Source organism: Pangasianodon hypophthalmus, chromosome 26 (assembly GCF_027358585.1).
Source record: "Pangasianodon hypophthalmus isolate fPanHyp1 chromosome 26, fPanHyp1.pri, whole genome shotgun sequence".
Classification (NCBI taxonomy): domain Eukaryota; kingdom Metazoa; phylum Chordata; class Actinopteri; order Siluriformes; family Pangasiidae; genus Pangasianodon; species Pangasianodon hypophthalmus.
Window position 1 is genome coordinate 16,779,465 of NC_069735.1, and position 27,520 is coordinate 16,806,984.

Below are 27,520 nucleotides of genomic sequence, written 5' to 3' on the forward strand. Positions count from 1 at the left end.
CTCTCTACCTGTCAGTCTCAGTGAAGGAGGTGTGGCCTCTCTACCTGTCAGTCTCAGTGAAGGAGGTGTGGCCTCTCTAAATGTCAGTCTCAGTGAAGGAGGCGTGGCCTCTCTATCTGTCAGTCTCAGTGAAGGAGGTGTTGCCTCTCTACCTGTCAGTCTCAGTGAAGGAGGCGTGGCCTCTCTACCTGTCAGTCTCAGTGAAGGAGGTGTGGCCTCTCTAAATGTTAGTCTCAGTGAAGGAGGCGTGGCCTCTCTACCTGTCAGTCTCAGTGAAGGACGCGTGACCACTGTACCTGTCAGTCTCAGTGAAGGAGGTGTGGCCTCTCTACCTGTCAGTCTCAGTGAAGGAGGCGTGGTCACTGTACCTGTCAGCCTCAGTGAAGGAGGCGAGGCCTCTCTACCTGTCAGTCTCAGTGAAGGAGGCGTGGTCACTGTACCTGTCAGTCTCAGTGAAGGAGGCATGGCCTCTCTATCTGTCAGTCCCAGCCCTCAGTTACTACACACACACACACACACACACACACACACACACACTCACCCCAGCCGATGGTCAGGTACACGTACAAGTAGTTTCTCTCTGAGAAGACGGTTATGGCCAGGAGACTGTGCAGGTACAAACCCTCCACCAGCAGCCAGTAATTATTCGCTATCACGCTGTACTGCATCATCACCATGGCAACCCGACATCCCGCAGTTATCTGTCATATACGCAATACAACAATTTCACTCCTAATAAATAAGCAAACTCTTTACACCGTTTGGGCAACAAAATTACATCACAATACGATTGTGCACACTAACACACGGAGAAGAAGAAATAATATATTAATAATAATAATATTAACTTCAAACTCTCACAGCTGAGAGGGATTTATCATAATAATTTATTTATTAATCTTATTTATTATTTCTGAATATTTGAACTTCAAACTCACAGGATTTAGGTCAAAGTTTTAAATATATAATATGAAATTTTAATATTCATTTAAAATATATTTTATATAGAAAATGTTAGAATATTTTATATTTTGTCTCAGCTTTGCTCCTGATGGTGATCAAGTCCAGTGTGTGTGTGTGTGTGTGTGTGTGTGTGTATACCTTGACGTTGAACAAGCTCTGGTCCTGGTAGTGGTATCGTTCTGTTTGCGCGGTGTTGATCAGATCCAGCAGTGCGTCTTTCACCAAGATGGACACGGCGCGCAGGATGAACGAGCCGAACAGATTCATGTGGATGTTGTTCCTCATGCAGTGTAACTTCCTGTAGAATGGCATCATGGGAAACACCCACACAAATGAACTGGTAGCACAACACACAGCACGCCCTGATGATTACAATGTTTTATTTATTAAAGAACGACAGGTGATACTTTCTAATCAGTTCATAGTTGCATTTAATGTTTACTGTGAAACACTGGAGAAACAAGTTAGTTCCTGTTGTCGCTTACGTTACAGCAGCTATAAACAGTCGTTCCCTCACCAGTCTCTCTTTTTTCTCTCTCTTGAAGTTAACAACACAAAAATAACGCAGCTTGTCATGTTACTGAGAAACCGCAAAGAAGCGTAAACTCCTCGGTCCTGACGATGTCACAGCTTTACCTCTGACTGTTACGAAGCACTGACACTGGAGACTCCTTCCATAAATGTTAAATAAACATCTCCTTGCAGAAAACTTCACCATATTAATGATTACACGTGTTTCTGAATCCGTTTATGTGGAGCACTTGCTGTACGACTTCCTGTGAACGAGCTGTTACTATAGAAACGTTAACGTATTTGAACGAGCGTATTAATATAAACCCTGTAACAGTCCTTGAAATACAATTGTGAATTTGAATCTGTTGTGTGTGTGTGTGTGTGTGTGTGTAGTGTGCATTTTCACCTGAAGGCTGCAAGGATTCCCAGCGCAAGGACCAAAGCTGCCAGAGAGAGCGAGTAACCCACTGTATACATGATCCTGAATTTACTTATAATCTGCCAATACTCTTCCTACACACACACACACACACACACACACACACACACACCCAAAATAAACAAACAAATAAATAAATAATAATACAATATTCCACTAATCCCCAATTTAGTCGATTTTGCTAGTTGCCTTCAGTTTTGCACTGGAGCGACAATGCTAAAAATATGTTTTGCATAAATCTCAAGCCACGCCCACTTCTTCAGTGATGTCACACAGACTTCCTGTTGCGGTTTATGACAATTACTGTAATCTTTAAATGTGAATTAAACATCACCATGTAGCTGAATGCTGGAATATTATTCACGCAGACGACCCGCTTTATTCTCAGTGCAGTCTGGTGTAACTCCGCCTCCCAGAGGCCCCGCCTTCCAAAGGTTAACGCTTGAAGGAGGAATTGTAGCTGAAAGTGATGTGGATAGCAGCAAACTTTTCTATACTGAGCGTAAATCTTCATTCATTTATTTCTGTATTTTGAGATTTGCGTAGCTTTACTTTACGCAGCCAGTCAGACTTGTAGTTCTTGTTACATTAGCGACATTAGCCTCGTAGCTCCAGTGCACTACATAAGAAGCAAATGTACGTAAATGTATATAAATGTAATTAACCATTTAAATTAATTAATATTACTAGCTCTAACCAGCTAACTACAGTAATATAAATCCACATCATCTCACCAGTCGATCATCATTCTCATCACACTCTGTGGTGTTTTTACTGTCGGCCCATCGACCGTCGGCACCACACACTCGATACACTCTACCCTGCTTAACTACACACACACACACACACACACACACACACACACAAGGAAAGTTACATCCATCTACAGAAGAACATTTCCTCTGGACTGACATTTCAAACAGTAAATCATTTTTATTTTTGTATTTTTTTTATATTTTATTTTTGTTCTTGATTATAGCACAGATCTGGTCTCCGTTTTGTGAGTCTGTGTGTCTCACCTTTGTGATACCACGGCAGATACCACGGGCAGGACACGTTAACGATGGAGCCAGGCGAGCCATCAGGCCAACACGTGTAGTGATCAAAAGTCCTGTTACACACCAAACCTGTAACACCACCAATAAAAACATTTCATTATATTTAACACGGTTTAGCAACAAAATGTCTGAGTCTACTAACAGTGCACTTTTCATTATAACTAAACCTAAACCATTTACGCGTGTGTGTGTGTGTGTGTGTGTGTGTTTGGGCGTTTCTCACCTGTAGCAGACGGGCTGCCACTGAAACTCTGAATGCACTCATTCCTGTAGACGGCCCATTGCTCCCGCAACACCTTCAGAGCCAGACAGACCTGCAGAGAGACGTCACACCCCGAAGTGTTACACAGCGCGCACACACACACACATACATACACACACACATACATACACACGCACACACATACACACATACAAAAGTACCACAAAAAGTATCAAAGGTACCAAAAGACAAAAAGTGTGTGTGGGGGTTCATTTATAGCACCATGACTTCTAGTGTGTGTGGTTTTATAGACGTTCCTTTCTTATCATAAATAACAAAATGTGAAATGGTAAAATGTTAACACTGAGAAAAACAAAATGACCATTTCTAAAGGTGAGATAAATATTATTATGCTTTGGATTGCTGTCATTAAATAATAATCATATATTACATTAAATATTACCATCATCATCATCATCATTATTGCTACGCATAATAATAATAATAATAATAATAATAATAATAATAATGGAAATGATTAAACATCATTCAATAATCTGTAATTATTGGATGCAAACTTTTCCCCTCAGCTAACACTTAAAGTAGTGAAACACACTCTTTCATTTTTTTTCCTCACACATCAATGTCTATTTATAGCACAGAATTATTAATGCTATACTTGGACAATTGTAATTAAATCATAAATGTCACTTCATGGGATAATTTGTGAGTGAATGCGATGAGGACGAAGGTGTAGGTGTCACACTGTCGCAAACGCTTGACAGCTCGCTGATATAAAGGGATGTGTGTAAACGTCTGTGTATTAGGTTGAAAGTCAAGGTTAATTTCAATTTCAAATAAAATCTTCATATAACGCGAGAGCTCGCCAACGCAACGGTAATGATTCACCCACAGTAACAATCTCACGCCTTCTACACAACACCAGCATATACATCACATCATCAGTCGTTTTATTTACTTCCCCCATGTGTGCATATGATTATACATGATTATTTCTTCTTCTTCTTCTTCTTCTTCCACCTCTGAGCCAATCATAATCTTGTAAACATGCATCATGTGTTCATGCAGCAAAGTCTAATCTAACCGTGACATGACTTAATGGTTTATTCATTCGTTGCTCTTTTGGTCTGTTTCTCCATTTTTTTCACTTCCTCCCTCTCTTCCTGGTTCACTGTCCTCTTCTACTGATTCTTATCAGACTTCAAGTGTACGAGGAAATGTACTACATTACACTTACTGCGTGCATGTAATGTTTGTTGGTGGACATTTTGTTCTGTAGAACCGTGTGACAGTCACATGCTGTTTCCTTCTCTGCTTATCTCTTTAACCATCTGCCTGAAAGTGCAGGAATGTCTCACTGAAGGAGATCGAAAATAGGTAAAGGAGAAAGAAAATCCTACATTTCTACATTCCTGTGTGTGTGTGTGTGTGTGTGTGTGTGTGTGTCTCCGCCCGCTATGCTTCAAAGCTCTCCAAGTTGATATGAAGGACTTTGAATATCTACTGTTCGTCTATGTGTATGTTGTGTGTGTGTGTGTGTGTGTGCGCGTGTATTTAGTGCTTTGTGAAGCCCAAAAGAATTTCAGGTCCTCACAATGATAGCACAGTGTCAAATGTCCTCATAATCACCTGGTCCTCATAAAAACTTTATCTTTTACAGCCAAAATATTTATTTTTTAATTTTGATTACTGAGATTAATTAGCTACAGTAATGCTTACATTAATGGAAGGTGCAAACAAAGATACAAAACCCAACAGGAGTGTAAGTTTGTGTGTCTGTTATGGTGTGTGTGTGTCTGTTATGGTGTGTGTGTGTGTGTGTGTGTGTAGGGGTGTGTGTGTGTAACCTGACTCATCCTCATGTGATCCTCAAACCGTTCTCAGGTAATGACTGTACACTGCTGATAAAACATAGTGTGTGTGTGTGTGTGTGTGTGTGTGTGTGTCCCAGAACAACATGGTAAAAGTGGTTTGCAGGTCTTCATTAGAAAGTATGCATTCAGGAAAAAACAACGTAGCACCTAAAATATTTCACCTTTTGTAACTCTCATGAAATTCGTACGCAATTTCTTCTGCATTTTTAATAACGAAAGCAATGAATTCTATTTTCGATTTAATAAAGAGTCTGTAAACACACACCGCGCCTCATTTATCAATCCTAGTTTTGCATGAAGTGTGTAAATGTTTTCCTAGCCCCAACAGAACAAAAGATTTACAAGTTCGTAAAACAAAAAAAAAAGTATTATTTCTTTGCACTCATATGTGAATGTTCATAAATGTCAATCAAATACCGAGCGTGTTCATGGCACAGCTGATTTACATTTAGCCACGCCCACAAAACTTGCTATCATTACTCTTTCAGTAATGCAGAAGTTCATGGTTTGTTCTATGCTAACGCAGGAACCGATGTTAGTCGGTGTTAGGTGGCGTGATGCTCGTGACTTTCCGCAAATGTTGAAAAGCCGAGTGTGTTACCTGTGTGTGTGAGGAGAATGTTAACAGGAGCAGGAGCAGCCGCAGGTACATCCCTCAGCCTGTGAGTCAATTCATCACGCTGCCACCCTCAACATAGCACCTACGCAAAGAGGAGTACGGACGGTTATTCGGCAAATTGAACTGATTCATCATCATCATTGTTATTATTATTATTATTATTATTATTATTATTATTAATTATTCCTGTTGTGTCATCATACAACCTTCTAAGTTCAATGTACCACAGCAATTTGCCAACAATTTTTATTCATAAAAGAACGACATGTCATACATTTTATCTGTTTATTGTTACATTTAATGCTGTGGAACGTCCTGTTCTCACTGCTCTCTCTTTTCTTTCTCTCTTTAAGCAATTTTAAAAAAAAATCACGTTACTGAGAAACTGCAAAGAAGCGTAAACTCCTCTGTCCTGAAGATGTCGGAAAACTTGAAGTTACAGCTTTACCTCTGACTGTTACAAAGCGCTGACACTGGAGACTCCTTCCACGAATGTTACATAAACATCTCCTTCCAGAAAACTTCACCATATCAATGACTTCATGTTTGTGTTTAATCGGTTTACGTGGAGCGTCCACCGTACGAGTCCCTGTGAATGAGCTGTTACTATGGAAACGATAACGTATTAGAAAGAGTGCATTAATATAAACTTGGGATTTGCAGCTTCACTACTGTCAGAGCTGCTGTTCTAGAAAACGAATCAATATCTTCTGAGTCCAGAATTCAGCAACAACCCAGAATTAGAAACAGATTTAATTTAAAAAAAAAAAAAAAGGATGAGTCTAGCTCAGGGGTTAAGGTTCTTTAATCCCAGCACTGACGCAAAGCCGCTGTAGGGCCCTTGAGCAAGACTCTTAACCCTCGACAGCTCGGAGGCTCGGACTGGATTCTACGTGAACTGCAGGTTGTTTTGGACTAAGCCATTGTTCTTAAGCATGTCTTGCTGCTCATACTCTAGATCTGCATTGGGGATGGGTGAGTTTAGCGTTTCAGGTCATCTTATGCGCAAATGCGAAATTTGCATAAAAACAGGCCACAAAATGGAGAATGAGAGACAATTACCCATTAGTCCGTGTACACCTACGGCATTAAAAGACTTTTCTTTATCCTCAGCGCATGTCCACGCTACATTATTGCACAAGCTTTAGAAAACCACATATACGGCTTTCCTCAACGTCTCACATAAAACACTCAGCTACAATAACATCTCGTCCCTGCGCATCAGGTACACAGAGGGACACAAATGAGTGTTATTATGAATAAAACATGTGCTCATTATGGCTCCTTCAGCCATAAATAAGCCTATATATATATGCAGTGTATATGGTGTATAATTATCATTATTATCCTCATCATCATATTCATGTAATGCCAATAAACAGGAAGCGTATGAGTGGGCAGGCATGCGAGTGTGTATCTCTGAGGAGGGACAAAGGTTTCCATGAACCTACACACACACACACACACACACACAGGTCACTGGCCACTGGCCAAGAACTGTGGTTCAACTGACAGAATGTCATATAGTGAGTACAAATGTATAGTTTAAATACTGAAGTAAATATTCCTATGTGTATATTTTAAGAACCCAGAAAAAACTCTGTGCCATATTTTATTTTATTTTGTTATAAAACTGACTTTACTTTCTCAGACATCCAAGAAAACAGTATTACTTGTTATTACGTATATTTACACCACAGTGCTGTTGAGTTCTGGATTGTGATTGGTCAGAAGGTGTTGATTCATTTTCTATAACCCAGCTCTGACAGTAGTGCAGCTGCCAATCACAGCTTTATATTAATGCACTCGTTCTAATACGTTATCGTTTCTATAATAACAGCTCATTCAGAGGGTCTCGTACAGCAGACGCTTCTCATAAAAGAATTTAAACATTTCAACATTTATGGAAGGAGTCTCCAGTATCAGCACTTTGTAACAGTCTTTGTAACTTTTGTACAGTAAAGCTGTGACTTTACGTTTTCCGTCATCTTCACTTTATGCGTTCTCAGTACATTTTTTTGTCTTATTAACTTCAAGAAAGGAAAAAAAAAGAGAGGCTGGTGAGGGAAAGACTGTTTATAGCTGCTATAACGTAAGTGAGAACAGGAACTTGTTTCATAGATGTTCCACAGTATTAAATGTAACTCTAAATGGATAAAAAGTATGACATGTCATTCATTAGTTAATAATTTTTTTAGTCTTGGCAAAAGAGGAATAAAACACTCTGGGGTGGAAACAGGATCTCAACCAGAACCAAATAAGTGTCTTAAAAAAAATCTTGACATTCTCATACAATCAATCTGTCATCTATGATAACAGAGTATGTAAATAAGTAATGATTTATTCCACGTGTATGCAGTACAACTACAGGGACGATGGAATTCTTACTGATGTAACACTGAAAGGCAAAAGTATTGACAATACAGTACAACACAAACTCTATCAATATACAGCACAAACAACAGCACGGCTGGTGTTCAGAAGTGCTTGGACCCCGATGATTGCTGCTTAGATTAGATTTATGTTACGTCCATGCTGGAGTCAGTGCTCCTCTCTTACACACTTCCTGCTGTATGACATCACAACGACGACAGGGTGAGGAAGGTGGCGTTGCTCTCGAGGTCAGAGAACGAAACGGAATCTGAAACGTTTCTGCAAAAAACACCTTGAGCGTGGAAACATTTTTGGCTAAAACGTTTCAAATTCCATTCTGTTCCACATCGAACTGCTGGAGGACCGACTTCCTTCTGAGTTCTCCTAAAGTAAGTGACTTCAGTATTCCAGCATGATGTAAATCCAATGATATTTGGATGTATATATCACACACACACACACACACACACAAACACACACACACTTGCTTTTTGCAAAAAAAAAAAAGTAACAGTAATCTTTTTTGCGTTTTTATCACAGGATAAACTCCTCCCAGCACAGGTGAAAATATTGGACACTCTGGTGTGTGTGTATGTGTGTGTGTGTATGAGACACACCAGACCAAGCCTGCATACTAATGCTCACTTGGTGGAAGCCTGTGGTTCTCCCAGAAAGATGGGTTTCTACACACACACACACACACACACACCTTGAAATGAGCCAGGTCTCACAGTGCTGATCTAATTTGAAAGCTATAGCATCCTGAAGATTGCATGTGCAAACAAATTATCTGCTGTGTTGCAGTAATTACCTTTCTGTGTCTTATCCACAGCCACTATGATCTCTCTCTCTCTCTCTCTTTCACACACACACACACACAGTCACACACACTCACACACAGACAGACACACACACACACACACACACAGAGCAGGCATCGGAAAAACAGCAGGGACTCAAACTGTGCCAAGCAATTGTAGCTGCCACAGATACTGCATCGATAATGAACATCACACTCTCTATTTCACTTTACTAATACACTGCTCGCTTTGAGAATACACACTTCAGCACAAATCCCACTCCAGAGAGAGAGAGAGAGAGAGAGAGAGAGAGAGAGTTGACTCTTCCTTGTTAACGTTTATTAAATTACAAAAAAGTTGCCCATATATTTATTTCCATGTTTACTATGTAATTATTGATAACCCAATTATTATTTCATTCATCAACGTATGGAAAAATGACTATCGCACGAGCGTAACTACGATGACATTTTTCACGTTGTATTACCTGCTCAGCCGTTTAAACACAAACACATAAACTTCCAAATTTTATCTCAAATCTTTAAAACACTCAAAGAAATAAAGCACAAGTGAGAAATAGAAAGAACAGTCTGGTTAGAGTCAGAGCTGAAAAGTGTTAGCATGCTGAAATAACATGGTGGTAGTGGGAGGATTGAGAGAGACTGTGTGTGTGTGTGTGTGTGTGTGTGTGAGAGAGAGTGTGTGTGTTTGGTACAACCTGATGAGACAATAGTAATTTAAGTGTGATGTAGTTTGTGTTTATTGGCATTCACAGCTTGATCTCTCCTCTAGAGAGAGATCTATTGATCACTGTGTGTGTGTGTGTGTGTGTGCGTGTGTGTGTGTGTGTTTGTGTGTGTGTGAGAGAGAGTAACACCGCTGACCCTCTGAATGTAGTGCTACACTGATATGTTTTTGTCAGAGAGAAACAACAAAACGACAACAGAGAGACAGATATAGAAGGCACAAATATATTTCTGAAAACGTGTGTGTGTCTTTGTGTATGTGTGTGTGTGAGTGTGAGTGTGTGTGTGAGTGTGTGTGTGAGTGTGTGTGTGAGTGTGTGGTTCCCTCATCAGTACTTATAAGTGCCATAGGAATGAACTTGGTCTTGTTACTGGAACAATCTGAAATTCCTGCGCAGCTTCCCTCTGTGTGTGTAATTCACAATTCTGAGCGCATTAGCACTAATGAAATATGGCACAAAGACGAGATTCAGCCAGCACAGCTAAGACGTATTAGCGCTGATTGCATGTGTGTGTGTGTGTGTGTGTGTGTGTATATTTTGGGGGGGTTCTTGCTGTGTTTAAATAGTATGACTTGAGTACAGTACGAGACAGCTGTGCTTCATTTTAATGCTGTTATAAATACTCTCATTAAAAGTGTATTAGCCGTCTGAGTGTGTGATTAAGCGGACTGAGCTTGTGAATTAACGTTAGCGCTTTACACACTTCCGTGACCTCTGATGCTAGCAGCGTTCATGTTTTAAATCAGTCTTGTCTGGTCCTGTTTAATTTCTTACTGAAAGTGGAAAATAAAATAAATAAATGTTGCTACATGAAACGGCTGACATTTTCTCTTAATAACATTAAAATGAACTCAATTATCTTTAAAGTTGCAGTTTGTAAAGTTTAAAAAGTGTTTAAAAGTGTTTCTAGGTCTGTAATCTTGCAAACTTTCTATGCTAAAAAAAACAGCAGTATTGCCATCTCACTAGTTTCTGATTAAATTTTCAGATTTCCTGACGTTAATTTTCTTGATGACTTTTTTCTGGCCCATAAATTAGCGCTATTACCAGCTGAAACAACCCGGTTTAGCTTCACTCCGTATCCTTAAAACAAATTTACAACGTAGTTCAAGTGAACCATAAGTGTAGCTTATCCTTCAAACTGTGGGCATGTTTCTCTTCTTTCTTCACAGACGAGCACATCAAATTAATAAAAAAACACTAATTTACTATTTGACTAATTTGACAATTCTAAATTGTGAACTAAAAGCATGATTAAATAGGCTACGTCCTGCACACACAATAAAATTTCATGACCTCAGATGTAGTATCTTGTGGCTTTATTGTTTTGTTCACGAACATGATATTTTTTAAAAATGTCAAAAAATAGATCAAGTGCTATTTTATCAGCTGCTAGGATTATTCACGCAGCAATATATTGGCAATATATCAGATTTCTATTAGATTTATCTCTCTTGCTTTTGTGTTACCTCACATTACATTTGACAGCAAAGGAAAAGAAACGCAAATTCCTTCTTCAGTCTGCATTTTCAAACTCTGTTTCTTTTTTTTTCAGGTTTAACAACGAGTGCTTGTGTTTAAGATGCTATTGAAGATATTTAAAAATCCTGTCTCAGATGCTTCTACTCAAAAAAAAATCTGGCAACTTTGCAGACGTGAACTAAATGCAGGTCATTTGCATAAACTGAATGAGGAGTCCAGAAAATCACCTTAAGCAGGCGCGTAACCCGACTCTGAATACAAGAAACTTTCCCATTGTTAAGCACTGTGATGAACACAACAGCCAATGTTTGGGAACGTGAAGAAGCTTTGAGGACTTTCTCAAATGTTACTTTTTCTCCTTCAAGCCCTTGATCACTCCCACCCCACACCATCTCACCTTCACAAGGTCAATAATGGACTGCGGGGCTTAGTGCACCATTTGGAACAGAGTGTTTGCATGTTATTATTATTATTATTATTATTATTATTAAAATGAGTGTCAGTTTGCGTGGCTGTCCCATTCTCGCTTCTTATTTCCACTCCCAGCTCCCATTGTGCTGAGACACATCAGCTATCAGGAGGATCTCTGAGCATGGCCAGATCTTTTGGATCTCTTTCCATCAGTAATGTTTATACTGCTTATATTTGAGATGTATTGATTCTGAACACAACAGGAGTGTCAGCTTGTCAAAAACTACTCTTTTTATAAAGTGAAAATAGGAAAAAGTGGACAAACTTTCTGGAAGAATGCAATTCAATTCAGTGTTTTTTTAGATCTTTTTTTGAATTCTGAATTCTGGATGTTCATCATCGTATATAATAAAGCTGATACGTTTCTCTCACATGGGAAACTGACCTTAGCCCTACAATGTAGTTTGAACAATGATTGAATCAGGGATGAAGGGAAAACATGAAAAAAAACCCCCAAAGGTTGAATAAGAGACGACTTGGTGAACCCATTGCTCCTCACAAGAAGATGGTTATTACTGAGGAGAGACTTTCTCTCATTTTCGTCGGAGCTCTTGAAACCTGTGACCCTCCACAGACGCCTGCTGAATAATAATTAGCAAAGACATAGACAAGACCTTCATAGACTGGACCTTCGGGTCTATTGTGTTCTACTCAAGTAACAAATATTGAAAAAAGAATCCACACTGTTGTGGAAATCGTGTTGAAATTATGCAGATTTTGTGATTACACATTGGGAAATACGACTTAATTCAATCTTATATCTCTACATCAGTCTTGGACACAAGAGGCTCTCGAGTAGCAGCTCTATCGTGAATATCAGATCTGTTTAAACCTGTCTATCACACTCAGTGAGCTTATGCTTCAGCTCTGTCATCATTATTCACTGTTCTTCTTTGAACTATGCTCTCAGTAACACAAATAACACATCACATTATTGCTACAACTGGCAGATTTTTAGTGCTATATATCCATTTCATGTATCAATGGATCAAAGTTTATCAAATTAATACTGAAGTTGGAGAGCAGAATGGAACAAATGACCAGTGAGAAATTTACCCATGACTCCACTGATAAACCAGCAGCTATAAACTGGCAAACAGCTTAAAATATAAAATCAGAAACCATTTTTCTTTCATATCGTGACATATTTTCAAAGGAAACAGCATATTACGGGTGAACTTGTCCATCTGGCTTTGGATTGTGAAATATTTTTTTATATAGTAAAACATTTTTTTAAATGTTTAATTGCATTTTTGTGGACTATTACAGAAAACCAAGATAACTGCCTTTTTAAAATGATTGATAGTAACAATTTGTTAAAAGTAACATCCAATAATTCACAACTTTAAAAACAGTGGATATAACACAAATAGTGACATGTAGCAAAAGCCTTTTTTGCTAGCATCAATCAGCTGCTATTTCGCCAGCATCAATCATTCAAAAGGAAAAATTAATGATGACTTACTACACCAAAGTGGATAAAATTACAGATTCCAGAGAAACACCCAAAATCAAATTAAAATTAACTTAAAAATGTATAATATGTTGGAAATGTGGAAGCGTAAAGGCATAAAACATTGCAACAGATATCTGCTTAAGCAAAACTGTGTCTCAAATATTCATAAAAGTTTTACCATTTGAGAGCCACTTAAGGTCAAAGTTAATGTTAAATAACAATTATTATGAATTCATTTATTTACTCAGAAATAAACAGAGCCCAATAAATCCTGCTCCATTCATATAAATGCAATGGCAGAGTTTGGTCTTTTTTGAAAAATGAGTCAATTTACAAGCAAAATGGACATGAAAATTATTAACTATATGCCTGCTGGATGTTCAGGCGGGTGGCAAAGAGGAAATTACCCTCTTCAGGGAAAAAAACATGTTTATATATTTTAAAAAAACACTACAATGACAAATGAGCATGCTTATCTCTCTATGATGTGATTTTATTTATAGACCAAAAACACAGGAGCGATTTTTAGCCAAATGTCTGCTCGAGTTTGATCACAGCACAACCACCAACCGTCTGGCATAAATTTATAAATACGAGTCCATTAGTAAAATCTGGTTTATTTGATCGCTCATCAAACACTACTGCAACATTGCAATTAGTTATTTTTATTATTTAAATCCATCTGAATATCCTGTTTACATACCATTTGCTTCATTTTTTTTATATTATTGAAAATGAATATATAAAAATAACACATGCAGCGCTGTAAAGCTTTAATTGAATGCAGTATTTTTAAACACTATGCATTTACTTAAACACTGAAGTTTTTTTTTTTTAATGCAAAAAAAGGGCTTTAAAATTATTGGCACTCCTCAGTTTGTGTATGAGTGTGGGCATGTTTTTATATCTTGGTGGGAAGCAAATGTCCCCACAAGGACAGAAATAGAGTTGAACTTGTGGGGACATTTGGCTGGTCCCAATGAGGACAACCGCTATATTAAAAATAAATGTACTACTACTAAAAACTGCAGATTTTTATTTATAAATAAATAAATAAATAAGCTGATGTTAAGGTTAGGTTTAGATTGAGGTTTAGTATAGAATTAATTAGCTGCAATAATCATTACATCAGTGGAAGGTCCTCTCATGGATATTAAGATAAATGTGTGTGTGTGTGTGTGTGTGTTCTTTGAAAAAAATTTTTGAGTCATTGTGAAGAATGTTAATTTTGTTGATGTAAATATATTGAGTCCCAAATGGAGACGCACTAATTCTGAAGTGTCACATCTTCCTCTAGGCGATAAAGACACTGAGTTTAGTTTATATTAGTGAAGAATGAGGGTGGCTTGTTCGAGAAATAAAGCCCTATCCCCTGAAGATTGAAATCATTTTACAGTAGAGGACTTCAGAATTTTTAAATCAGTAATTTTACTAGCAGTTTTCACAATTTATAAAGAATTAACTAATGTCAAGTTGATAAAACAATGTTAAGTATGTTTTTTGAGTTTCCAGGACAACATACAGAAGACAAGCATTAAGCTAAATCCTTTATGTGTTTGAGTTTTCAAGTGTATAACAATTAAATATAATATAAATTAACTTAAAAACAGTTTTTTCTGTTATTGATAACTAAATGAAACATGTTTTAACTGCTCACATGACGGGAGTTAATAAAGAATCTGTGTGTGCCACTATTTACACTACTTTTTTTTAAATTGTGTCTTCCTTGTGACTTCCTTGTACATCACGTACTTGGGGAAAAAACTCTTTTCCAGCATATCCATATTTCAGTAAATAATATATTTCAAACATTCTGGCAAAACATATGGCAGTACAGATGTAGCCATCATTTAAAAGTCATAAAAAAAGAAGAAAAACACTTCAGGATATACATCAGCTATCAGCTTTGCTAAGAAATGGTGTGTGTTAGGTTTGGCGGGGGTTGTGGGCGGGGGCTTGGTGCTGGTGGGGGTGTCTGGGTTTTTTTTACAGGACTTGTACTTCTCTGCATGTGTATCTATGTATCAGTGTATAAAATAATATATACAATGAAGATATTTCTTCTATGGATTTATGTGTTTAAACACCCTAATACTTTATGAAAACATTCGGTCCTCACAAGTACTTTAAAACCTGAATGTGTGTGTGTTTTTCTGAGTGCGACCAGGCAATAACAGAATGAGAAACTAGTTCACTTGTGGTCGTTAGTTATTCGTCTTCATATCAGCAGCCTAATGAGGCAGAACATATGGATGATAAACATGGATAGAGGAAAAACAAGTTGGATAAAGAAGATAAAACGATGAGGAAAAACAGATCTGGGAAATGAAGTGATGAAGCAAATAAACCAATAGAGTGTTTAAGTACAACAGTTAATGAGCTGATTAGGCTGAGCTTCCTCTGGTGATCATTTAGTCAGGCAGTCTTGTGATATTCTCTGCACTTTATGTACGATAGAGAAAATGTGATCTATAAGGTTCTATAAGGTTGATCTGAAAGAAATAAACTCAGTATAATTTGGACTAAAATCTAAAAATTGATAACGTAAAATGTGTTGTTTGATGAAGTTGCATTTAAATGGCTTTCTGATCATTTTCCATGCTATGTCGACCTAAAGCTAATCTTATAACTGAATATATATATATATATATATATATATATATATATATATATATATATATATGTACATATCGCACTTCCTAAGTGTTTTTATCGTTTCATAGTTGTATGGTAGTAATTGCCTGTATATAAACTGCTGTTTGCAGGAAGGTTTTACAGATCGCTGGCATCATGCTGGTGCGATATATCAATGCTCAACAGTGCATTTGTGTAAATTACCATAAACAGTGGGTTTTAGTGAAGCCATGAATCACATGAGAGACAGCTGAAAACACATGACACAGAGTTAAGCAGGCGACAAACCAGGGAGAAAAAACACAGACAGACAGGGATGGGAATTTTCAAAAGAAAGTCAAACAGCCATAAATCAGCACTGTGTGTGTGTGTGTGTGTGTGTGTGTGTGTGTGTGATTCCCAGCTGGACTGCGTTCTGCCAACAGCAAATGGTTTCACACTACCATCTGCATTACTGCATGCGCACTGCTGCATGAAAATAAAATCAAATTTTGAAAACTGTGATATCAGGTCTGAAATGGTTGCACTGGTGTATTAAAAAGCCTTGGATTTGTATTAATAATATCCGAAATCAGAATAATCAATAACTTGGAATTGACAATACTATTAGTTTTATTATTCATGGGCCTCCTCCTGAAGTTAAACACATAAAGCAGGAAAAATTCAATACAATATTCTTACTAATATCATTAAAAGTGTTCAAATTTAAAGCAAAAAAGCGTTTAGTGCAACGCTCTTCCCTGAGACTGATGCACAGAGGCCACGCCTCCTTCTATGTATGGTGTTGAGTAGGTCTGGTGTGTGTGTGTGCGCGTGTGTGTGTGTGTGTGTGTGTGTGTGTGTGTGTGTGTGGTGAGTGGTGTGCAGCTGAAAGCCATAAAACCTCCCCACACATCTCCATCACTGTGTCTCTTCATATGTCTCTATTTCTTCTTGGAGAACTTCAGGAATGTCCTGCTAGAACCTTCTGTTCCTGACCCCCCATGGAGCCAGACGCACCCCACTGTTACAAGCACACACACACACACACACACACACACACACACACACTGCCCCCATACCTAATGGTTGTGTACAGTCTCCATATAGAAGACCCTTTGTTTCAAAATATGACTAATTCTGATTGTGTCCTAAACACACACATCCACTGATAAACACACACACACACACACACAAAAATGTGATGTGTGAAGGTCAATGTACATTAAGTGCATTTATGCTCACACACATCAACTACCAGATATACGCAAAGACACACACACCTACATACATAAAGATAGTGAGTAACACACACACACACACACACACACACACACACTAGAAAGTGTGATGTGTAAAGGTCAACACACATTAAGTGCATTTATGCTCACACACACCAACTCCCAGAAACGCAAAGACACACACACCTACATACATAAAGATAGTGAGTAACACACACACACACACACACACACACACACGAAAGTGTGATGTGTAAAGGTCAACATACATTAAGCGCATTGATGCTCACACACACCAACTACCAAATATACGCAAAGACACACACACCTACATACATAAAGATAGTGAGTAACACACACACACACACACACTGTTTATATTTGTCAGTAAAAGAGAATGAAACATGACCATATGGGTTGATAAACACACACACACACACACATACACACACCACACACATGCTAACACAAATGTTCTTTTTGGTACAGTTGGCATGTATTATCCTTAAAGGCTATAAAAGGCCTTTAAGTATGTTTGTAATACAAATGCTTGTATTTGTTCATGTGTAACTAAAATTTTTTGAGAAATGTGACTGGGGTTGAGAAGCGTCCTCACACAGCAGGACAGAGACAGCAGGAGAATATGAAGAGTGTATACAGTGTTCGTGAACCCCGACGTCTCTTCTACTTTACCTACAAACAGCATTCAATCTGTCTCGCTGCAGGAGAATAAACACACACACACACACACACACAGTGAATAAAAGGGATCACAGAATTTTGAGCTTTCACACCTTCCAGACTTATATTTTCTTTTTTTTCCCCCTTACACACACAAACACACACAGATCTGTCTGCAAACCTTGCTGTGTTCTTCATGTGGCCTTTGTGTGTGTGTGTGTGTAAACCCCCTGCTTATTCCATTATTCATACTTTTATCAAAAGCCTCTCTCACACTTTTACAGTTTTTTTACCTCACATATTCACTCGCTTTACTTCACACTTTTACAATTTTTACCTTTTTTTTTTAACCAATTTTACTTTTTCCATACATGCTATTTCAACTCACACAGTTACTGCTTGTACATCACACTCTCTATTTTAATTCACAACAAGTAGTTTACCTCACATTCACCTAATTTCACTTCTCACAGCCAGTAGTTTTACCTCACAGTCACTAGCTATAGCTCAGAATCACAGATTTTACCTCACAGTCATTAGTTGTACCTCAGAGTTGCTGGTTTTATCTCACATATTCACTAGTTGTAGCTCACAGTCACAATTTTTACCTCAGAGTTACTAGTTTTATTTCACATTCACTTGTTTTAGCTCTCACTTTGTGACACTCACTTTGTTTTAGACATGGACTAGTATCTTAGACTGAATAATTCTACCTCACACATTCACCAGTTGTAGCTCACAGTCACTAGTTTTACCTCAGAGATGCTAGTTTTACCTCACACATTCACCAGTTGTATCTCACTATCACTAGTTTTACCTCAGAGATGCTAGTTTTACCTCACACATTCACCAGTTGTATCTCACTATCACTAATTTTACCTCAGAGATGCTAGTTTTACCTCACACATTCACCAGTTGTATCTCACAATCACTAATTTTACCTCAGAGATGCTAGTTTTGCCTCACACATTCACCAGTTGTAGCTCATAGTCACTCCTTTTACCTCATAGTTCCAAGTTTTTTTCCTCACTGACTACTTTTACCTTAGACATTCACCAATTGTAGTTCACAGTCACTAATTTTACCTTTAGCAATTCACTAGTTGCAGTTCACAGTCATTCCTTTTACCTCAAATTTACAAGTTCTTCCTCACAGTCACTAGTTTTACCTCAGAGATGCTACTTTTATCTCAGACATTCACCAGTTGTAGCTCACAGTCACTAGTTTTACCTTTAACAATTCAAAAGTTGTAGATCACAGTCATTCCTTTTACCTCAAATTTACAAGTTTTTCCTCATAGTCACTAGTTTTACCTCACACATGCACTAGTTGTAGCTGACAGTCACTAGTTTTACCTTTAGCAATTCAGAGTTTTAAATAACTGGATATAAAGCCCTCACCTACATTGATACGCACGCACACACATGCGCACACACACGCGCACACACACACACACACACACACACACATACACACAACCCCACCTCTAAACTGATGATCATTTAGTTGTTTTCTCTTGGGTCCGTTCTCAAGAGCGATGAATCATGAAACGTGTGAACTGGTTTCATTTGTTCTTATATAATTGCCACGTTGCTGTGTTTTATGGTTACGCTACTCTAACAGTAATGTACCTGAGTCAGTATTGGATGTGACGAATGGGGGAGAGAGAGAGAAAGAGAGAGAGAGAGAAAGAGAGAGAGAGAGAGTGAGAGAATCTCTGATCGCCTCAGGAAAGAGTGTGTGTACAGAGAAGAATGCACTTCGACAACTCTGACACATTTATTTTCAATAAAATTACCCCCTTAATGCCTCATATGAAAAGTATTTTTTTCTCTAAAATGTCATTACAGTAACTGAGTTATGTGAGGAATTTCGAGGGAGCACCTCACCTCCAGTGAATTCATGTCTGTTAGCCTTAAACACACTCAAGCACAAGATTTACAGCCGGGGACAAAAAAAACTACCACCATGTTTTGCTTTATTTAACCAGTTACTGAAAACTAATATAGAATTATACTTTATTTTGAAATGACTCTGTCATTCTTTATTAATATACTAATTGATGTAATTGTAATTGTATATATTTACATGACTGTTTCTCCAGTTGCTAGTTTAGTAGTTAATAAATCAGTGTACGTACCGTATACTCACCCAGATTAGAGACTAAAGCTAATCTTTTTCCATTCACAGTGTGTTAAACGTCCTCTAAAACTCATCAAGGTCAGTTTCTGATTGGCTGTTGGCTTATTAATATAAATATATATAAATTCTTTTACACTGACGGATAGGGTAGGGGTGCCAATACTTGTGCGGTACAACGGGGTGGGGGATGCAGGCAGTAATAGTAAACACTGTTAACTATTGCTCATTAGAAGAGAATAATTCCCCAGTTTGTATTTGTAAATATCTTTTTTTTTTTTTAAATCTAGAATAGTTTATGTCAAGGTCAGATTGGTCTAAACCATGAATCTTGTGTGTGCGTATAAAATAATGACATGGATGACCATTGAATTAAGAAAAAAAAAACGTGGATGCAGAGGACAAAGTGAGAGTTAGAATGAAAAAAGTGCAGAGGAGTTGAAGAATATATATATTATTCGTTTTCCTTCCTGGTGGGGGTTGCAATGACAACAGGCTGATAACGTCAATCCAGACTTCCATATCTCCAGCCACAGCATCCAGCTCCTCCTCTGAGATCTCCAGATGTTCCCAACTGTGAGATATAATCTCTCCAGCGGTTCCTGGGTCTGCCCCAGGCTCTCCGTCCGGTGGTCTGAGTCTGATACAGTTCTAGAGGCAAGCCACAAGGGGGCGTCCTGGTGAGGTGCTCAAACCACCTAAATATTTTACACCTTACACATCAAAACCTTATAAACCCTGAATGCCATATGCCTTGGCTAATCAGCTAAGTTTGGAGTATGAACAACACCGTAGGACTGGTTTGGCCATGTATTTAAATAAGCAACAAAAGAGAGATGGAAAAAAGAAAGAAAAGGCAGATAGACCAAAAAAAAAATCAGTGATTGGTTGAAGACACAGGTATGGTGCTAATAAATCATTTTAAAGTTCTCTTCTTCTTCACCTTTTACAAACACACACACACACATAATGGAATTTGATACACAAACACACTCTGTATACAGTAGATATTAAATAAGTCTACACACCCCTGTTAAAATTGCAGGTTTTTGTGATGTAAAAAAGAAACTGAAATAAAACAAGTCAGATCTCGTTCCACCTTTAATGTGATATAGCAACCAACAATATTCTAGGGAAAAACAAACAGGAAAAAGAAAGAAAAAGAAAACCTAACAGTAGCCTGGTTGTATAAGTGTGCACACCCTCTTTAATGGGGTATGTGACTGTTTTTAAGTGATTCTGAAAAAACCCAAATAAACATCAACTGTTTCTGTAAACCAAATCACGTGGCAAAATGTGCTACAGTCTGATGAGACCGATGTAGAAATTTTTGGGCATAATTATGAAAGATATGTTTGGTGCAAAAACGAAACCAAAGACCACCAGACCCATGAATGATGAAGCATGGTGGTGGCAGCACAAGCTTCTCTTCAGCTGGAACTGGGGCTGTAGTCAAGATGAAGGGAATCATGGATAGCTCCAAATACCAATCTCTTTTGCCACAAAACCTGCAGGCTTCTGTTAAACAGCTGAAGATGAAGACAAACATCACCTTCCAGCACAATAACGACCCAAAGCACAAATCCAAGTCAACAAAGGAACAGCTTCAGAAGAAGAAGATCAGCATTCTGAAGTGGACCAGTCAGAGCATAAAACCTATGGAAAACCTGTAGAATGATTTGTCCACAGGAGATCCCTCACAGTCTGAAGGATCTGGAGAATTTCTGCTTCAGAAGAGTGGAATAAAATTGTCAAATCATGATGCGCTAAGTTGGTACTGTAGACTCTTACTCCAAAACACTGAGCGCTGTGTTGCAAGCAAAAGGTGCTTTAAGTAAGTATCAGTTAAGGGGTGTGTACACTTATGCAACTGGTTATTGTGAGTTTTTTCTTAAAAAAAAACATCTATATTTATTTTTCGCTTGAATTTCATAAACCTTTTTATATCCACTGTACATATTTATACACATGCCCATCTGCTTCACTCACCGAACTCAACCCGACTCGCTAATTAAGGTAGCACAGCGCACGTATGTGTGTAGGCTGGAGACGGACGAGCTTGGAAAACGTACACAAAGTAGAGATTGTCATGGTGATCACTGCCATGGCAACAGGACACAAGCTGTGTCAAGTAGGTCAAGAGGTGATGACATTAGCAGTTACAAATGTGATCAATGTGCTTCGACTGCACAGAAATTCACATTCCTCTTGTACTTCTGAAGGTGGAGATCTCTCTGTAATGATCTGTTTAGAGCTAACCTCTGATCCAAAAACTACACCGAAACATCAGACATCGATGCTATAAACTTTCCTACATACATAATAACTGAGAAGTCGAGTTAACCGAGTGACAAGATGGGTCAACTTTGACCCTGATCCATCATCATATTCAAATTGCTTTCCACAATATTCCCATGATGCCTTGCATGGGCTGTGTACAAATGTAAATGTACACAGTTCATTTAAACGAATAGGAACGCATTACTACATATCAGGGCTATAGATAAAATCATGTAATCGATTATACTCGGGTTAATCTGCCACATATATCACTAACCTAATGCTTTTCCATGACCAAAGACGCTCCTTGTAGTCCTTGCTGTATCTGCCAGTGGAAATAACTTTTATGAAAGAGTAAGACGAACAACCAATGGGATAAAAAAGGAGAGCATACAAACAGAGGAGTTTCAGCAGGAGTTCAAAAGGGAAAAAAAGAGAGGTTTTTGGAGCTGAATGAAATCCTCTAACCATGAAATCCTCACAAAGAAGAAGGTAATTCAGCGAGACACTGATCCAAACTCATTGTCAAAAGGAAGCAAGAAATCGATGCATGCTCGTGTCTGAATCTGAAACAGTAGTGAATTAAATTCTCAGAAGTGAGAGTCCTGTGATCTCGGAGATCTCCATGAATTATTTCCTTCAAAGAGAAAGAGAGAGAGAGAGAGTTACAAAGAAATAGAGAAAGACATTAGGTTAGAGAGTTGTGGTTGGAGTGGTTTAGATCAGTCTGTATTGAACTTTTTTAATCTTTTTCATTCTTTCTCAGACTTTATGGAAGGAGTCTCCAGTGTCAGCGCTTTGTAACAATCGCAGCTGTAACTTTAAGTTCTAAAGTCATCTTCAGGACAGAGGAGTTTCTCTGTAACATGACAAGCTGCATTTTTCTTATTAACTCCTGAGTTCCAGGAAGTGCAGACACACTGCCAATCAAACACTGTCACTGTGCACATGACCTACTGCCATCCAGCAGACAACACGAGCCAATCAGAGAACAGCGTGAAGACCATGTGACTGGCTGTTAGGGTCGAGTGACTGGAGGGTCACATGAGGTCCACTGAATCAGTGAGATGTTGAATAATCATTGTTAATGATCGATGATTACAACACACACACACACACACACACACACATACACACAAAACACACCGAAGCATATTTCAATACTTTCTCCTGCAGTGACTCTCAATGTCAACAGGTAAACACCCCCCCAAAACAACCCCACTCTCTCTCTCCCTCTCTCTCTTTCTCTCTCTCTCTGTTTCTGTGTGTGTGTTTGTTTGTGTGTGTGTGTGTGTGTGTGAGTGTGTGTGGGGTTTAATAAATTACTCTTGTTTTTTGGCAGCATACTGGAATTCAGTAATGGGACACACACGGTGGTCCTCGATAACATATACACACACAAAATCATTACACAAGACCTGGGGGTGTATCAGCATCATAAGTGCGCGCACACACACACACACACACACAACAGACTCATTAAAAAGAACCAAAAGGAACTTCAGTGCCATATAAACACACACACACACATACGCACATACACACCGCTCAACTGACTGCAGACCTACTTGCTACAGTCTGGTAAATGCCATGAAACACTCAGGGCAATATCTGCAAACACACACACACACAAACACAGATAAACAATTCAATAGCTTTTAGTGACTTCCAAACATGATAGCTGCAGTTCACTGTTGAGTTTGAACTTTTGAGGGTCGATAAATTGGACACACACACGCACACACGCACACACAGAAAAACACACACACACACACACAGAGAAACACAAACATCTCAGACCTTCTATCATTTGTATAAAACTCCACGCTTTACTACACAATATCTCCAGTGTCCAATTAGTTGCCGGATTGGAACAAAACTGTGTATTTTTCAGACCGAGAAGGAGAACGTGTTTTTTTTGGTACTTATCGATACTGATAATGATGCTGCAGTGAGTTATCTACGTAGTATTAATCAATGAGGGGCTTATTTATCCCTCCATGCTAATGACCGATAGCTACGGAGCTTCAAGAACAACATACTGGCTAAGAGCTGTTATTTTCCCTCACCTAGTGTCTGTATTTTCTCACCTTGTCAGTGTTTGCTGCTAGCGATGAACTCCTCATGGAGAGGTTTTTAATTTAAGAAATGTTATCGCTTGTATTGTGGGAAGATGCTGTCGTTCCTATTTTCACTCTCTTTATTCAATTAATAACTGCTCAGTTGTGGGGGATTTTCCCCAATCTGGCAAATGTTTTGCAGTGTTTAACATTTGTAGAGTAAAATTATAAGTTCTATACATTATTTTTAGGCTTTTATTATTACTATATATTATTCCTGAGTGTCAATAAAACACAGCTTGAATTATTTTTCCTCTAAATTTCATGCCTATATATTTTGATAGTTGTACAGACCAGCCACTAATTATTAAATCTTCATATAGGAAACCTCTTAATTCATTAATGTTCATTAATTTACTCATAACTCTACTGTAATGTTAGCATACACCAGTAAATTAACTAGCTAACAGCATGACCAATGAAGGGAGACGAAGAGAATGTTCTTTGAAATGAGGGAATTTTTCTTTTGTACGATTTTCCTCTTGAGCAGAAACGATTTGTAAATGAATGAAACCGTGAAAGCATGAGGTAAATCATTTGCTTGGAGTCAGACTGAGCTGCGTGTGTTTTTATGATTCAGATTAGCTGCTGCGAGTACAAGTATTTAGAACAATCGCCAACTTTCCACACTGCTTTTTTGGAGAGTTTTGTGTTATGAGAAATAAATGAAGAGATGTACCAGCCACTGCGCAGCACAAAATGGCTCGTTTAAAATAAACTGGCTGGTTATTCTTCTTTCTTAAATTAGCGCCGAGTTCCCTAGCTACCATTACAGCACAGCGCTGCTGAATTCCAGCTTCTGATTGGTCAGAAGGGGTTTTAATACGTTATCGTTTGTATAGTAACAGCTCGTTCACAGGGACGCCATGTAAACAGATTAAAAACGTGTGTAATCATTGATATGGTGTAGTTTTCACTACGGAGTAACTTTTCCCGACATCTTTATGACACTCTGCGGTTTCTCAGTAACGTGAAAAGCTACATGTTTATTTTTTTTGTCTTATTAACTTCAAGAGAGCAAAAAAAGAGAGGCTACTGAGGGAAATACTATTTCTAGCTGCTACAACATCAGGAAATCTCATTTCACAGATGTTCCACAGCATTACATGTAAGTATAAATAGATTAAAATAGACATTCTGTCAATCATAAATAAATAAATAAGTAAATAAATAAATAGAGTAACTGGATTTCCAAAATGCTTGGAAAAGAAGTCACTTCTGGCTGGTAGCAGTGACTCCGCTTCATCACACCACCCTGCTGTGGGATCAGTGTCACAGCTTCTTCACCACAATATGGTTTAGGTGTTAATATCAGAGTCAGAATGATGGTCTTGTGGCATCTCTGGTAAACTCATATGCAAATGATTCTGTGTGACAGGTAAAGTCTCAGCTTAAAAACACTGGAGAAACCGCACTAGGTGCAGATGTCACACTGTCTCACTGAGAGGGAGAAATGAAGCAACAGCACTGTTGCTGGTGGTGGTGTTGTTGGTGGTGTTGCTGTTGTTGTTGTTGGTGGTGGTGGTGTTGGTGGTGTGGTTAGTGGTGTTGGTGTTGCTGTTGTTGATGTTGTTGGTGTTGCTGTTGTTGTTGTTGGTGTTGGTGGTGTTGGTGGTGTGGTTGGTGGTGTTGGTGTTGCTGTTATTGGTGGTGTTGGTGTTGCTGTTGTTGGTGGTGTTACTGTTGTTGTTGTTGGTGGTGGTGGTGTTGTTGTTGGTGGTGTTGCTGTTGTTGTTGGTGGTGTTGGTGTTGTTGGTGTTGTTGCTGTTGTTGATGTTGTTGGTGGTGTTGCTGGTGGTGGTGTTGGTGTTGTTGGTGTTGTTGCTGTTGTTGATGTTGTTGGTGGTGTTGCTGGTGGTGGTGTTGGTGTTGTTGCTGTTGCTGTTGTTGGTGGTGGTGGTGTTGCTGTTGGTGGTGTTGCTGTTGTTGTTGTTGGTGGTGTTGGTGCTGTTGTTGGTGGTGTTGTTGATGTTGGTGGTGTTGGTGCTGTGGTTGGTGGTGTTGTTGGTGGTGGTGTTGGTGGTGTTGTTGGTGGTGGTGTTGCTGTTGTTGTTGATGTTGTTGGTGGTGTTGGTGTGGTTGGTGGTGGTGTTGGTGTGGTTGGTGGTGTTGTTGGTGTTGTTGATGGTGTCGGTGTGGTTGGTGGTGTTGTTGGTGGTGGTGTTGCTGTTGTTGTTGTTGGTGGTGGTGTTGTTGGTGTTGTTGATGGTGTCGGTGTGGTTGGTGGTGTTGTTGGTGGTGGTGTTGCTGTTGTTGATGTTGTTGGTGGTGTTGGTGTGGTTGGTGGTGATGTTGGTGTGGTTGTAGTTGGTGGTGGTGTTACAGTATGAATGAAGTCCTCTTGTGTACTGACGCACTTACAGAAACACTACAGCAGCTCACTGCACTCAAGAGTTCATTAAGCTGCATGTTCAACTCTGTACAGGCAAATGTGTGAGTCATTAACTGATCAGGGCTCGAGACCAACACACACACACACACACACACACACTTACCCCTGTACCTCGGAGCCACTGCGTCTCCTCTACCCGCCGCGCGCGATCGCTCATCGTCCTCCTCCGTGCGCGCGCCAGAGACAGAAACCTCGGCGTTCGTAATCCAACATACAAAAAAAATAAAATCCCCCAAAAAGTTCCAAATCAATAATCATAAAGTCATAAAGTGAAACGCTGGAAGTTTGTTACTTTCTCTCACTGGGATTGAGTTTGTTTTCAGTTCGGCTCGTGCGCTTTTGGGCATGCAGCGCGCGCCGCGGAAAAGTGAAGCGCGCCAGGACACCAACACCAGTGCAACTCTTTCACTAAGCCCCGCCCCCTGCTGGTGACGTCACGAGAGAGAGAGAGAGAGAGAGAGAGAGAGAGAGAGAGAGAGAGAGAGAGAGAGAGAGAGAGAGAGAGCACAACATTGACAGAGGTTCAGCATGTGCAGAGAGAGAGAAAGAGAGAGAAAGAGACAGAATAGGATGAACAGAGAGAGAAAGAGAGAGAGAGAATAAAGATGAAAGAGATAGACAGAGACAGACAGACACTGAGAGAGAAAGAATAAAGAAGAGAGACAGGTGAGAGACAGAGGCATGTCCACCACTCCGTACCCTGATATTTGTTTCTTCCTTATTTTCCAAATACACTATATGGCCAAAAGTATGTGCACCCCTGACCATCACACTCATATGAACATCTCATTCCAGATTTATTCCCCTTTGCCTTTATAATAAGCTCCACTCTTCTGGGAAGCTTTCCACTAGATGTTGGAGCGTGGCTGTGAGGATTTGTGTTCATTCAGCTACAAGAGCATTAGTGAGGTCAGGCGCTCATGTTGGGTAAGGAGTCTCCAGTTCCAGTTCATCCCAAAGGTGTTCAGTGGGGTTGAGTAAGTTCAGGGCTCTGTGCAGGACACTCGAGTTCTTCCACTGCAGCCTTCACACACC

General features: G+C 39.0%; 1 protein-coding gene across 3 annotated transcripts in view; it reads right to left on the reverse strand.

Moving 5' to 3' along the window:
• The window catches only part of gcgrb (glucagon receptor b), a 35,338-nt gene extending 8,468 nt beyond the window's left edge, over window positions 1–26,870 (reverse strand). For 2 of the 3 annotated variants that reach the window (XM_026931862.3, XM_026931860.3), the window contains exons 1-8: window positions 26,589–26,870; window positions 5,672–5,771; window positions 3,197–3,287; window positions 2,935–3,042; window positions 2,650–2,744; window positions 1,883–1,989; window positions 1,102–1,261; window positions 542–701 (exon numbers count right to left, since the gene is read on the reverse strand). In XM_026931862.3, coding sequence (XP_026787663.1) covers window positions 542–701; window positions 1,102–1,261; window positions 1,883–1,989; window positions 2,650–2,744; window positions 2,935–3,042; window positions 3,197–3,287; window positions 5,672–5,722 — 772 coding nt within the window. In that variant the 5' untranslated portion in view covers window positions 5,723–5,771; window positions 26,589–26,870. The remainder of the gene's footprint in view (window positions 1–541; window positions 702–1,101; window positions 1,262–1,882; window positions 1,990–2,649; window positions 2,745–2,934; window positions 3,043–3,196; window positions 3,288–5,671; window positions 5,772–26,588) is intronic. The other variant, XM_026931861.3, reaches the window with a different exon arrangement.
• Window positions 26,871–27,520: the final 650 nt, after the last annotated feature.